General features: G+C 41.8%; 2 protein-coding genes across 2 annotated transcripts; one reads left to right on the top strand and one right to left on the bottom strand.

Annotated features, from left to right (window-relative positions):
* The first annotated feature begins 896 nt into the window (after positions 1-896).
* On the top strand, positions 897-5937 carry LOC135493374 (G2/mitotic-specific cyclin-A-like). The gene is made up of 8 exons (XM_064780686.1): positions 897-1258; positions 1776-2043; positions 2257-2390; positions 2609-2832; positions 2942-3146; positions 3358-3471; positions 3728-3861; positions 4085-5937. Exons 1-8 carry the CDS (start codon positions 1052-1054, stop codon positions 4140-4142), a joined length of 1344 nt encoding a protein of 447 aa, XP_064636756.1. The 5' UTR covers positions 897-1051; the 3' UTR covers positions 4143-5937.
* Positions 5938-6589: 652 nt separating this feature from the next.
* LOC135493994 (tetraspanin-18B-like) lies at positions 6590-13222 on the bottom strand. Its single transcript, XM_064781716.1, has 9 exons — positions 13141-13222; positions 11890-11982; positions 11534-11737; positions 11208-11387; positions 10832-10916; positions 10162-10322; positions 9725-9808; positions 8299-8372; positions 6590-7362 (listed from the first exon to the last, which is right to left on the bottom strand). Exons 2-9 carry the CDS (start codon positions 11953-11955, stop codon positions 7350-7352), a joined length of 867 nt encoding a protein of 288 aa, XP_064637786.1. The 5' UTR covers positions 11956-11982; positions 13141-13222; the 3' UTR covers positions 6590-7349.
* Between the last annotated feature and the right edge of the window lie 640 nt (positions 13223-13862).

The following is a 13862-nucleotide window of genomic DNA, read 5'->3' as shown; positions in this document are numbered from 1 at the left end:
GACCAGATTGTAAAATTGTCTGGATGGCAAGGGTGTCAGTCATGTTGGCTCCAGTCGTCTGCAAGGGGTTACCGAGGGGGTTCATTTAGAAGAAATACATTTTGTCACCCTTTCGTTGGTTGACCTGGGTAGTCCATTGCCTCTTCCAAATTGGGTCTCTTTATGGTTAGGGTGAGGAACGAGGCCGGTCCAATGTGTCCAGAGTGTGGTCGTTGACAGCTGATGAAACAGGCAGGCCTGATTTTGAAGAAAATGTACAGGGTTAGACCATTGAGACTTTGTTACCATCTTTATTATATTCTAGTCAGATAAATAAAGGATTATGCCTACCAAACACAATCTGACATTACAAATACAATGACGAATGTAAGATGTACAATTGTAATTTTCTTCAAAGAAAAAGTTTTAAAGTTGTTCAACATATCCCTAGAAACACAAATATGACAGTTTGACAACTTTGTGGTCTTCCCGCTTTGATATTTGGCCCATCTCAACCAGTCACGTACAAGCTGACAAAGGTATTTTTGCCGCGCGGTGGTTTTCAGAAGGTTTCAACTTTCAGCTTGAAAAACATGAATGGAAATTACAAGCACAATCTCATCAATGTATTTAGACGTTTTGAAAACTTCAAACTCTATTAAAGAATACTATAAAAGTCAAAATCAAATGCGTACTTATGTCAAAATATGACATAATTGCCGACAAATGCCCCCGTAAACCACTGCAATCAGCTGTGAGCCGACCACCTGGTGACCTCTGACCCACTGCCAGTGCGAGGCGTGTGTTGCTGTTTGCGTGTCACGTGGTACACGTCCGAGGCGCTGATTGGTCGATTCAATGGGTCGCGGGGAATTTAACGTTTCCCATTCTCTCGATTCATTCCACTGTGTTTTTGACGGAGAAGAGTCACTCCGTTTTATTCCACATTATCTCGAATTTTACAAATTTTTGCACAAATGCTCTAACACAGTGTGCTTTATAAGCATATAACCTATATCGAGACGTTTTATATTTGCACGGAATTCCATTTTGAGCGAGTTATTAGACGAAAATGAGTTTCCAATTTGGGAGTTCGAATTTTGGCAACACGGCCGTTCTCGAGGACTTGAACGGCGAAAACCGACATGCAATGAGGAAAACAAAGCGCGATGATGCAGCTTTGAACCGAGCTAATGTTCCAAATGCAAGTAAACGAGCAGCTCTTGGAACCATTACGAACCAAACGAGGGTGCAGCCGTTTCGAGCCGCGAAAGGCCAGGTGAGTTTAGAAGACCAAGCCGCAAGCGCGGTTACAGAATTTTTTCCTGAACTGAAGGTCGCCATGTTTTGCGCCTTGCCCTTTTTTGCAAGCCTCCTCTTATTTTGGGAGACCATATGCATGTGATGTGATGCCTTTTCTTCACCTTAATATCGTCTTCACTGGCTACAGCTTGGATTGATTTTGGCGCATTTCCACCATTTTTTAGCCGAAGCGCCAGAATGGCAGCCAGTTGAGTTCAAAAGGAAGCGAGACTTGGTCTTTGAAGTTCATTACCATCATTCCATCCACAGCATTCCATCAGCTGATTTTGTTACCTTGACAACAAAATGTAAGCCTACCACACCCAAGGAATTCCTGGAGATAAAGGTCACAGAGTAAACACTTAATCGAGAAAGTGAAACATGATTTTGATGTCTTGCCCTAGCTCAGTAGCTGCCTGATATTTATATCATGATAAGAGAATAACTTTTCAATTGTGCTCAATCATAAATAATCTTTCAATATCATTTTTCAGGCCCCAAGAAACACGATAGACCCATTTGCCAGCGGCAACGATGAAAATGCATTTGCGGGAAAATCAAACAAAACTGGCGGGTTCTGCATCCCAACGTCACAACCTTTCTCCATCCATATCGACAATGAACCAGCTAAATCAGCACAGATCATCAAACCAGCTGAACACCAACTAGAGCTTCGACCAGATGTGACCAAGTTAGGCCTACCACGCGTGCCATTGTCTTCTGCCTTCCCATGTGCTGCTTCAAAACCAAGCGAAACTGCAGGTTTGTTACTCGAATTCATCTTGACATTTGTCAACTTCTAAATAAAATCTTGATGAGTCGAAAGCTAAAAACACTCAAAAGTAAAGGGACAAGAGACTGAATAGAAATGGATAATCACTTAACAAAAAATGTTGAATGCTGTGACATCATCTTTTACTGTCGTACTAGAATTCTCAAACAAACTGATTGCCTAACAAGGACTCTTTCTTTCAGAATCGCCCATGGTTCTCGACTTATCCTCGGATGAATCTATGAGCGAGCGAACAGCAGATGAAACAAGGAAAGACATAATAACGTGTGTGCCCGAATACACAGACGACATCTATGAATATCTGAGAGAAGCAGAGGTATTTCCAACATTTCGTCCCCTGCTTGTGAATAACGAGGAGCACTGTAAAGAATGACCAAGATATTGGGACAATTTGTTTTTGACCCAGAGGCTCTTATCTCTCAGGTCTTTCTTCTTCTTTCTAGGTCCCAAATTCAGCATAAGATTGTCTATGTACTTTTTTTAAACTTGCAAAACTGTCTTCACAAAACTGATTTTTGTTGCCCTGAATTTCAGACGCGACATCGACCAAGAGCCAACTACATGAAGAAACAGCCTGACATCACCAACAGTATGAGAAGCATCCTGATCGACTGGTTAGTGGAGGTCGCCGAGGAATACAAGCTTCACCGAGAGACGCTATGTTTGTCCATCAACTACATTGACCGCTTCCTCTCCTCAATGTCTGTTCTTCGTGGTAAACTGCAGTTGGTTGGTGCTGCCAGTATGTTCTTAGCAGCGTAAGTATTCCACCGTAAATAAGCGATATATTTGTCAGTTCGACGAGTCTATTGGCCGAATACGTGGCACGCCATGCATGGGTAAAAGACCAGTTTGTTTCTATTGCAGTAAATATGAAGAGATCTACCCGCCAGAGGTTGGTGAGTTTGTTTACATCACCGACGACACTTATACAAAGAAACAGGTGCTGCGCATGGAACATTTGATTTTGAAGGTGCTATCTTTTGACGTTGCCGTGCCAACGATCAACTGTTTCTGTGATTGGTATTTGAAGAGAATTGGTGCTGATGAGGAGATGTCGAGTTTAGCAATGGTAAGATTTTAATATAATGTTTGTCGCTTGATAAGTCCCAGTTTTAATTTCCACTTTTCTAAGCAAAACTTAAGCGACGACCTGATGTGGATTTGGCTGAACTTTTTTGAGTCCATTGATCCTGTAACCTGCTACAAAGGCCACAAAGAAAAGAGTGTTACAGATTTTCTCAGTCTTGACCTGAATCCTAAATTGCCTCTTTGATTTGCAGTACCTTGCTGAGCTGACGTTGGTCGATACAGAGACGTATCTCAAGTATAATCCTAGTGTAATAAGTGCGGCCGCTACATGCCTCGCTAACTTGACCGTCAATTCTGAATTCTGGGTAAGGTTGAAACTAAGTAACTTTTACTAGTCATAGAACATTTCTGGAGATTTGCATGGAGAATGTGGCAGTTCAACAAAGTTAGAGCTATTTGAGAACCACTCGTTTTGCCAAATTGGGACAAAGCGCATCGATTAAAAGTGAATTGGTCAAACCTTTCCAAGCCATTATCGGCAGTGTCGGCCATTCACGATATTGAAACGCATGTCCTTACCAGCACTGCCTGTGTGAACTAAGTTGACTCTTTGATTTGCAGACGTCAGAATTGGAACATGCCACGAAGTACCAATACCATGAAGTTGAGCCATGTCTACAAGATTTACTCAAGACTTACAAGGCATCAGCTTCCAACCCCCAGCAGGCCATCCGCGAAAAGTACAAGTCTAGCAAGTAAGTAGACTCTCTGCTCGGCCACCACACTGGGTGAAATTTTTGTTGAGTTCTCGGGCAAAATGCCCAAGTCGTAGGGAGTCGCTTCTCATTCAAAGTTGGAGTGTTGGTCTGGTCCACATTGTTTGGAGTGACAGTTATGACAGCAACATGAGGCCAGTTGTGCAGACAACTTCCCAAATCACTCCTCATTATCATTATAAAATACGTCGTCTTTTTTCAGATTCCACAATGTTTCCTCCCTCACCCCACCCACACAGTTACCTGTGATGATGCAATGAGCTCATCTACTCCGTCAAATTGTTATGACGTAGTCTCAAATTGGTTGTAGAATCACTTCCGTCCTGCCAAGGAGGCCAGATCATGTGTATTTCATCGAGGAAATAAATCTGGATCGAATCAACGATATGTGAAATGAGGAAACATTGGAATAGTTGACTGTTTTGTTGTTGCAAGTTTCATGTTGGACTCGCAGGCACGTTTTGGTGTCTGACCTGTATTTAATGGCATAAGGACTTTTTAGCACTTTTATACACCACTTGTTGTGTCTGTCATCGTCTGTTCAGCTGACTTTTAAAATGACACACAGTGGTTCCTGCATTTGGCGATGCTTTTTACCGTCATGTCGTGCGCAGATCAGTCTTTTACTCCAGACAATATGCCGAAGATGCGATGCCATATTTGACATATTTTAGGTCTTTACCCTACGAGTTGCAAAGTCGTTGCGGCAGTCTGCATCAATTTCAAAATCAATCGTGCAATTCTCAAGGTTGCAATCATGTCTATGAGCCTGTGGCTTGCTTTATCTTATTCTATTATGGTGTGATTGTAAACCTGTTACTTGTGGCTGCCCTTTATACCCGTCACGATTTTCTGTCTCGCTTCTTTTTGTGTAGATACTAAAGTCTCCTTGCGAGAGGCAGAATTCAAAATGACTATTTTTGTAAATATTTGTTTCTAATATTATCGGCATATGGATTGTAGACGTAATTTAATTTCAAATCCCTATGTTTTGTATATAGCTTTTTGTTGATCGTAGTCCAACTGCCCAAGATTCTACACATTGTTAACATACTGCCGATGCAGTTGACACAGCAAACTGAATTTTGGCCAAGTTCATTGCAGTACAATCAAGTTGGTTTTCAATGGACATTCCTGTCAAAGCTGCCGTTTGCCCCAAGAGTAAAGTCGTAGTGTTCTGTAGTCTGTGTGACCGTTTTTCATCGTACTAAGCAATTTTCACCGGCATTGTTTTTTCCGACAACTTAACGAGATAAACCAATGGCCAAAGTCCAGTGCCTGTGAAAATTGCGCTTGGTATAAAATCAGTCCCATGTGACTTCTTGATTTTACTGCAATGAACTTGACAGTGTTAACTGTGCTGGTTCCAATTTGTTTGGGTTCTCCTTGTTACAATGTCTTTAGTGAATCAAAGTTCCAGGGTCTCTGTATGTTGGTTGTTAATGGTTTAGTGTGGCCCACACATTCTACACCACTGCAAATGTTACTGATAACAGCTTTCTCCTCGTTTCCTTCCACTATGCTGTCACATCTTTCATGGCCACCTTGCCTCTCCCTATAAACTCTGTTGGTTGTCCTGGTTTTCAGTCTGATTTTGCCCACATTTTTCACCTTGGAAATTGGTCTGGTAGTGGACCTGCCAGTCATGAACTAATTGTGAATCTATATGCCTGTCTTGTGTAAATAGATATGTATCCTGAACTGCACTGGCTCACTTGTCTTGATCATGTAATCAATGAACACAATGTGAGCATCTGGGGAAGAAAAAAATGGTAATCTTAAAAAATCGATGCAATCTTGCTTTTAGCAAACAGCCTGTTGCCTTTTAATTTGCATGCAAGTCTCTCATTGGAAGTCATAAAAACAGATCAGAACTGTCACGACATTGCTTTTATTTTATCAGTTGAGAATGTTTCAGTAGCCACTGATATGAATCCAACATGCTAATTTTCAGTTTTGCATGTCCTTTTACTGCTTTCTTTGATTTGCGTGCAGTTTTAATCCCCATCTTAATGTTTTTATGCCTGAGCAGAATGTGTAATAAACCTGTGAATATTGTAAAATCACTTCTTTCTCAATTTTGTGCTTTTTCCTTGAACGGTTCGACATGTGTGCTTCAGCTGCTGTCTGAACATTCCAATTCCAAATCAAGTTATAAAATGCATGGCTCAGGCTCCCAAGAGTGACTTTGTCACACACAGATGGAAGGATATTCTTCCTTTGTGATCCATCAGACGCAGATGTTGACAACCAAGTGAAAAGTATTATACCACAGATCTGACATTGGCACCTCCTTTGAGGCAGAGGGGCCTTGGTGGTTTCGAATATTATAATTATGGACACCATCATCAGACACCTGGGCCGACCGAATCGTAACTCCTATAGGGTTATCAATGCCTATCGGAGGTATAGGCCAAATGACAATAGGCACTTTCCCCGAATCGAAACTCTGGTAGCCACCGGCGTTGTTATGAAGACCGAATTGAATTTTGTTGCCAATGACGTCACAGACACGCCGGTAAGCCGTTTCACTATAGGTGGTCGGGACCTCCTTTAGCGCACTGTTAGTCGAGGGGCTGTGAATCTAACTCTGGCGTGCAAGAGACGAACTAAAGCATGAAATCACTCCCCGCTCAGTTTCTCCTCCTTATTACTGATGTATAAAAATAAACGCTGGGAAGAGTAGGAATGACTTGAAGACTATCAATTACGAGAGAACGTTAATTTATTTCAAAAGTGCAAAAATATACATCCATTACAGTCTCATCGACCAAAAGACAGCTGGTGCCCATCGGCATTAAAACTAACATCTAAACTAACAATCTCTAATGCTACTCTCTATTTTATTCTGCTAATGCACGATGTCAATACACTTTGGTCGAGACAGGTGACATTGTATTGAAGTCGTCATCCCAGAACAAACTAATGATGTCTATTGCTACCATGTTAGATGTGCAAAGTGCCTCGTGATATTTTACATTCATATTGCACAAAGACCACAATATTAGTCCCATTATCAGCTGTCTGCCTTCTCAATCACAATCTAAAAATCTAAGGTTTGTAAGACAGGGACGAATCATCCTGCATTGATGTGTTTGTCTCAGTCAAAAACCAAATGGCACTTCAATTTGAAGGTCATGGTGGCTCCTGACTGTACTTACAGTAATCATGGCAGATCATTCAAATTGGCCACAGTTCACTGCCACACTTATGAAGACAGATACCAAAATAGATGTTCTGTACTGTGACATCCATCCAAGATTCAGCTACATATCAGTGAAAGTGCAATTCACAATCTCACACAGTATCCAAATCCATTATCTTATGCTTTAGAGGCAGGTGCTGGTTTTTACTTGAGCAAAAGTTATTTGCAGTTCTGACATTGATTTGTTTTCCTTTCCAAATGTTCAAAGTATGATACATGTTTTCCTTTGGGTCAGTGTCAAGTAGTGGTGGGCAGTGGGGGCTTAGGCACTTCTTCTGTAATGGAGAGAGGAATGTTCTTATTCTTTTTGTATGGAGAAATTATATTTGAAATTGACCATGAGTTTAGGAAATTAAAACACCTCTTTCTCGACCAGAACATTCAAATTAGGACACTGAGTTCTATCTTAGGGCACAAGATGTCACAAGACATCTTTTCCTTCCTGGCTTGTATTTCTATTTCACTTTAGGTTCAGACCTGCATATCCAGGGTTTTCAACAAACATGGCACAAGTCCAGGGCAGATCACCCCAGAATATGTTAACTCGAAGGAGAGTACAAGGCCAAAGTGGTAAAGGGCCTACAACTATTTCACATGAATAGGTTAATCAGTCACTCATTTGTCCCAAAGAGAATCGAGAATCGATGAATGGCATTTTGGAAAGGAGAGGAGTGCCTTCTAGTTTTAGATTAAAACAAAAGTCATATAAGGCACTGGCCAATGAACAAGGGGTGATCCAGGCCAGAAGTCTTGTAAGACAGTAGGCCCTGAGAACAATAGGCCCTTTACAGATCATTTGACCATGTTATAAATTCTAAACAAGTTTGGACTGTCAACAACAGGCATTCTTGTTTAATTAGGCATTAGACCTTCCCAAACAGTTCATGTAGGGAGTTGTACGTGGGCTGATCAACCCCTGCACTAGTTTTAGAAGAGGTGGCCCCTTTTACCATACATAAATATAGGCATACAGGGCACCTTGAGTGGGTAAGGGTCTTGTAATGTTATGCAAGAGACACAATTCTGATTTTGACAAGCTTTCTTTATGTTGACCAAACTCAAATTGTAGTCCATTTGTTAATATTTTGTACACATTGTTGGGGAACTACAAGAAGTATTTCTTCCATGTTTGGTTCGAAATCAGAGGGGTTCTTAGTACGGATTTCACAGGCGTTAATATCGCTGTTTTCATCAGCATGCTTCATACTTACGTTGTACTTGTCTGGGTATAGGTGGCGTATGTGACCCTGCGACACAGCCACATGGAGAAAATCATGGCCATCAGCTGAAGATAGTAGGATAATGTATTAACAGAATGACAGACATTCAGTCAGATGATAGAACATGTCACTCTCTGGATGTTACTTTGTCGTTCGAAACTGTTGTACAGCTGTTTTGGTCACCTCCAACCTTGCAGTTACAATCTGTTACCTGCTCTGTTATCCTGTTTTTTCTATATTCATTATTCATTATGCATCTCAGTAATTTATCCATGTCCGCATAGCCTTGTGAGGAGTCGTTTGATATCATATGCCAATGCTTCACATGGTATGGTCAGTGGAGACATGCTTCACATGGTATGGTCAGTGGAGACATGCTTCACATGGTATGGTCAGTGGAGACATGCTTCACATGGTATGGTCAGTGGAGACATGCTTCACATGGTATGGTCAGTGGAGACACGCTTCACATGGTATGGTCAGTGGAGACATGCTTCACATGGTATGGTCAGTGGAGACATGCTTCACATGGTATGGTCAGTGGAGACATGCTTCACATGGTATGGTCAGTGGAGACATGCTTCACATGGTATGGTCAGTGGAGACACGCTTCACATGGTATGGTCAGTGGAGACATGCTTCACATGGTATGGTCAGTGGAGACATGCTTCACATGGTATGGTCAGTGGAGACATGCTTCACATGGTATGGTCAGTGGAGACATGCTTCACATGGTATGGTCAGTGGAGACACGCTTCACATGGTATGGTCAGTGGAGACACGCTTCACATGGTATGGTCAGTGGAGACACGCTTCACATGGTATGGTCAGTGGAGACATGCTTCACATGGTATGGTCAGTGGAGACATGCTTCACATGGTATGGTCAGTGGAGACATGCTTCACATGGTATGGTCAGTGGAGACACGCTTCACATGGTATGGTCAGTGGAGACATGCTTCACATGGTATGGTCAGTGGAGACATGCTTCACATGGTATGGTCAGTGGAGACATGCTTCACATGGTATGGTCAGTGGAGACATGCTTCACATGGTATGGTCAGTGGAGACATGCTTCACATGGTATGGTCAGTGGAGACATGCTTCACATGGTATGGTCAGTGGAGACATCAGCGTTTATCACCTCGGAGTGCCCGGGTTCGATTCCCGATATACCCAGGCTGTGACAGAGAAGGCAACGAGTGTGTCGGTGTTCTCCAGAGTCTCCACCTTCCTCTTGGGTCTTTCTGCTATCTTACATTACAAATCGTCCAATATTGTTTATACAGCTAACATTACACCCTAGTTAAAAGCTCGGCTCTCAACTCAATATTGAATGCTAACGAACAGGGCAAACTGACTGGTTGCCATAGGCCTACAAAGGGTGTATACTGGAAATATTCAAATATCATACTAACCAAAACTATTAGAATCATAATTGCGATGATACCAAGAAGGACACTGTTGCCTGAGATGATATCCCCAACTCGATCGTAGCAGCCCTGAAAAACAGAAAGAGATTACTGTAGTTTTGAAAATCTGAGATTAGAGAAATTCAAATATCCCTCCAGGGTCACCAGAAACAAGTTTTTCCAGGAGATTCTGGTTGACACTCAGACTGATGGAGGACAAAAGGGGGTTTGCCCTCCCCCCATAAATAAAAGGCTAGTTACGGGTACAAGGAGCCTGTTTTTGCATCTCATTAAGAGGAGAAAGTAATGTAAGGTTAGGTGTCCTCTCATGAAGACCAAGATGAGATGTTTGTGAGTTTGAGAGATGAACCCATGACCATCTGATGATAAGCCCAGCACCCTCACCCCTATTCTGCTTTGATTCACATTCATATATAGTTTACCTGGGTGTACATGTCTGGGTTGTCAGCAGTTGGTGGGTTGGCAGTAGGTGGCGCTCCGGCAACAACGGTCTTCCCCTGGCACTTCATCTCATCTGTATACGTGGTGGTGTTGCTCTTCATACAGCAGGAGGCTGGTACCATGACTCCTGTACTGTTGGCAACTGAAATGGAAGAAAAACTTATTAGTTCCATTACTTATGGAGCAAAATCATATCAATATGATACTGTTGGATTTCGACAGGCTGCGGCCACAAAATAAGACCAATTAGGTTCCAGTTTCCTGGTGCAATATCTCAATGAAATAAAACCCTGTTATAATTCTTAGCAATCAGGTGTCAGGAGGAAGGGGGGGGGGTCCCATCCTATTACATGCAAACTCAACAATTCAAGTCAAGAACTGAGCGAGTAAAAGGAAGGGCACCTATTTGGAGAAGGAGGATCCTTTCACTCACTTCAATGAGGTAGTTGCTCATTAAATCCACGAGGGGCTGCTGGCATTGTGAACCTTTTCCAGGCTCATGAGGAAGTCTTGAAAAGGAACACACCTCGTTGTGCCATCTGCAGAGATGTTTCAAAAATCTACTACCTCATTGATGGTTAACTGGATGCCTGAGTTATTTGACATTCATTGAGTTATTTGACATATTTGTGGAGATCATGAACAACATACCTTGCATCTTTCCCCATGTGCTGTCCTTCCACATCAACCAGGATTCACCTGATTTATAGTCGCCAGCAAGACCACAACATTGGAACTGAAAAAAAGTAATTGAGTTGAATATTTGCATGATACTTTCTTTAGCTTGGTGCTTGATCTCCCGGGTAGCTCACAGGTCCAAGTGGGAAACAAGAAAACAAACCTAGTGGTAGTCATAAGCAGTCTCATTATCAAAACCTACCAACGTGACCATTTGTTGGAAAGGTTTTGATCATCAAGTTTTGATGGCCGGTACCATGACATTTTGGATTATTTATATACTCATTCCTACTTTCTCAAAAAATATTTTTTCACATTTTCTCAAAATAGCAGGCGATGCGATACTTGCATTTTCCTGAGCAGCATTCCATGCATCTGTGCTTCCCTGTTCCCCAGCGACACCATATTTTTCCTTGAGAGATTGTTCCATGGATGTTTTGAGGAATGAGGTGACGGTGTCCTTGAAGACGAAGGCCAGGATGGCACCGACCAGGAGGACAAGGAAGATGAGGAGGACGAGAGCAAAGAACTGGAACAACAGGAAGAAGCCATCACTTTATTGTAAAGGGTATAGTAATCACACTGCATTGACTTAAAACATATCATGGACACTTTCATCCAAGATACCATGAAAACAGAGATGGCGTTTTCCTAACACAAACGCAATCTACTTACAGTTCCCAGCAAGCATCGACTCTCCCTAATCGCTCCACAGCATCCCAGGAAGCCAAGGATGAGGATGACAGCACCACACACGATCAGGACGTAAGCGGCAGTCGCGTAGGATGAAGAACCGAGGAAGGAGGCAAGGGTGGCAGTGGCACCACTAGTGTCAACGGCAACCCAGACTCCAGCAGCAAGCAGGGCTACTCCACCGATCTGGAATTAAAGATGACTGTGAAGGTCATGACTAATTTCATGAGTTCACCTGAAGCACCTTTCAAGTTTTGTGTGATCGAACAGAATTGAAGAATAAATTTTTCGAGCAAGGTAGGAGGAAACCAGAGACAAAGCGACATCATTATACTCACAAATATGAGCAAGTTGAACACAAACAGTGTGTACTTCACGAAGTTCGCACAACAACCAACTGCCATTGCTCTGTTTAGATAAGTCTTTTATATCTGCAAAGACAAATATCAAAGTTATCATAAAAGTACAAGTCAATAGCTCTATGCTGTATGCAAAGACTAGCGTGCAGATTACTGTCCTAGATTGAAAGACACAAGCAGTGAAGGAAGCCCCTACTGGCTCACTGAGGCAGAAAATGACCCATTAGAAAGACAAGAAAACCCTTGGATGGTTGTATAGAATCATGTCCACCAAACATGCACCATCTTCTCACACCTTATTATCCCATTGTCATATATTAACCCATTAACATCCACAATTCTCAGAATAGGCCTACTGAAGTGGTTTTAGCCAACCAATCTGGTTGTGACTTTGTCCTCATAAGACATATTTGGGCTGGATGGAAATTACAATCAAACAATGAAAAATTGCAAAATTGCAACACAGTAAAAGTGCAAAGAAACTTAAAAACTTAAAAATGAATATTTCTGTTCACAATAGTTAGTAAATAATCTTTACATTAGTCATTATGTTCTTCAATTTTGTTATTTTTCTACATTTTTGACCTGTACTTGCCCTTTATAGCTTCAATACCAACTTGCAATAATGTTATGTACAAAACTTCAGGGTTATACTGATCCAGGGATAAGGTATTTATAGAACCTCTTGAAGTGTTCTTCTTTACTTTTGCAAGTCAGCAAACTACTTAGTTTGTCAAAAAACTGAACAAAAAAGAAAGTCAGCCAAAGTGTTTGTCCGACAGACTGACAATATGAGAAGATTTGGAGGGGAAACTTTCACAGGATCACAATTTAAGGCATCAGAACCAACATAGCACAACACAGAGACATGTTTACTTTATATGAGAAGCACCACAATCAGGAGATTCAAATGAAAGACAGGATATTGCATTATCAGAGACAGAGGTTCAAACAAGTGGATGCTATCAGAGACCAGAGCCATGGATCATTCCTGACATGCCTGAGAGTTCAGTCAAGACACCAGGAACCAAAAACAGAAAGAAGTGTCCTCAAATGCCACGCCTATAAGTTATGTACTCACAATCCAGCATGGATAAATGATACACAAATATTAATATCAAAAAAAGTATCCACAACAATCAGGTAAGGAATTGGCTCCAATATCTTTTGCTCAAAAATGACTCCCAATCTTGCAAATGAAAGTAAATGCTTGCTAATCTTGGTACTCACGCTGTACTGTCCCGAAACGTATGTCGACTGTCCTTCCTCCACTGAAAGCCAAAGCGCAGGTTTGCAAGGATTAGGCCCTTTTACGTTGGACAGCTGTCAATTAAATTAAGGGCCCTACGTAACCCATTATGTATTTGAGTGTAATTGTCTGGTCCGTTGGTGCAAATGATTATCTGTAATGGAAATAAAATTGAATAAACCTCACCAGGGCCCTGATGAGATGTTAACAGCTTTGTGTTACAGCTTCTTGGACCTAGTGGATCGTTGCAATGTCAGATTTATAATCAGGAGGTCATCTGTTTGATGCTCAGAATGTTCTTAATCCACCATTGAGGAGTTTCTGTTGGAAAAGCCGATGGATCACCTCTCTCCATTACCACGATCCCCGTCCACATGACATTGGCCATCTTGACCCTCATGTTTTCGACTCACAAGACCGCCTCAGAATTCCTTACACCAACCAGTATGCGGAGGTTATTGAGGGCGTAATACCTCTGGTAGTGGTAGATCACAATTAATTTGACATGGGCAGGTGCATAGCACATATGGAAACACATGCCCATATGAGATGAGATGACACAACATAAAACTGAAGAGGATACCAGTTATTACTGATAGACAAAAAGAGAATCTTAACTCTTACTCTTGTCTGAAAGATTATGACCTGATAGATGGTGCTGGATGACTCTATTATCATCAAACATCTCGTTTTCACTGTCTGT

This window comes from Lineus longissimus, chromosome 9, assembly GCF_910592395.1.
Source record: "Lineus longissimus chromosome 9, tnLinLong1.2, whole genome shotgun sequence".
Taxonomy (NCBI): domain Eukaryota; kingdom Metazoa; phylum Nemertea; class Pilidiophora; order Heteronemertea; family Lineidae; genus Lineus; species Lineus longissimus.
The sequence above is the reverse complement of the archived record's forward strand: the minus strand, read 5'-3'. Positions and strand labels throughout refer to the sequence as shown.

Bases quoted from the DNA above. Each gene is read 5' to 3' on its own strand.
- LOC135493374 (XM_064780686.1), top strand. From the start codon at position 1,052: ATGAGTTTCCAATTTGGGAGTTCGAATTTTGGCAACACGGCCGTTCTC. The intron at 3,147-3,357 runs GTAAGATTTTAA...TTTGATTTGCAG, and splicing joins AGATGTCGAGTTTAGCAATG to TACCTTGCTGAGCTGACGTT. The intron at 3,862-4,084 runs GTAAGTAGACTC...GTCTTTTTTCAG, and splicing joins GAAAAGTACAAGTCTAGCAA to ATTCCACAATGTTTCCTCCC.
- LOC135493994 (XM_064781716.1), bottom strand. From the start codon at position 11,955: ATGGCAGTTGGTTGTTGTGCGAACTTCGTGAAGTACACACTGTTTGTG. The intron at 9,809-10,161 runs GTAAACTATATA...TCTGTTTTTCAG, and splicing joins ACCCAGACATGTACACCCAG to GGCTGCTACGATCGAGTTGG. The intron at 8,373-9,724 runs GTTAGTATGATA...TACTATCTTCAG, and splicing joins TTATGATTCTAATAGTTTTG to CTGATGGCCATGATTTTCTC.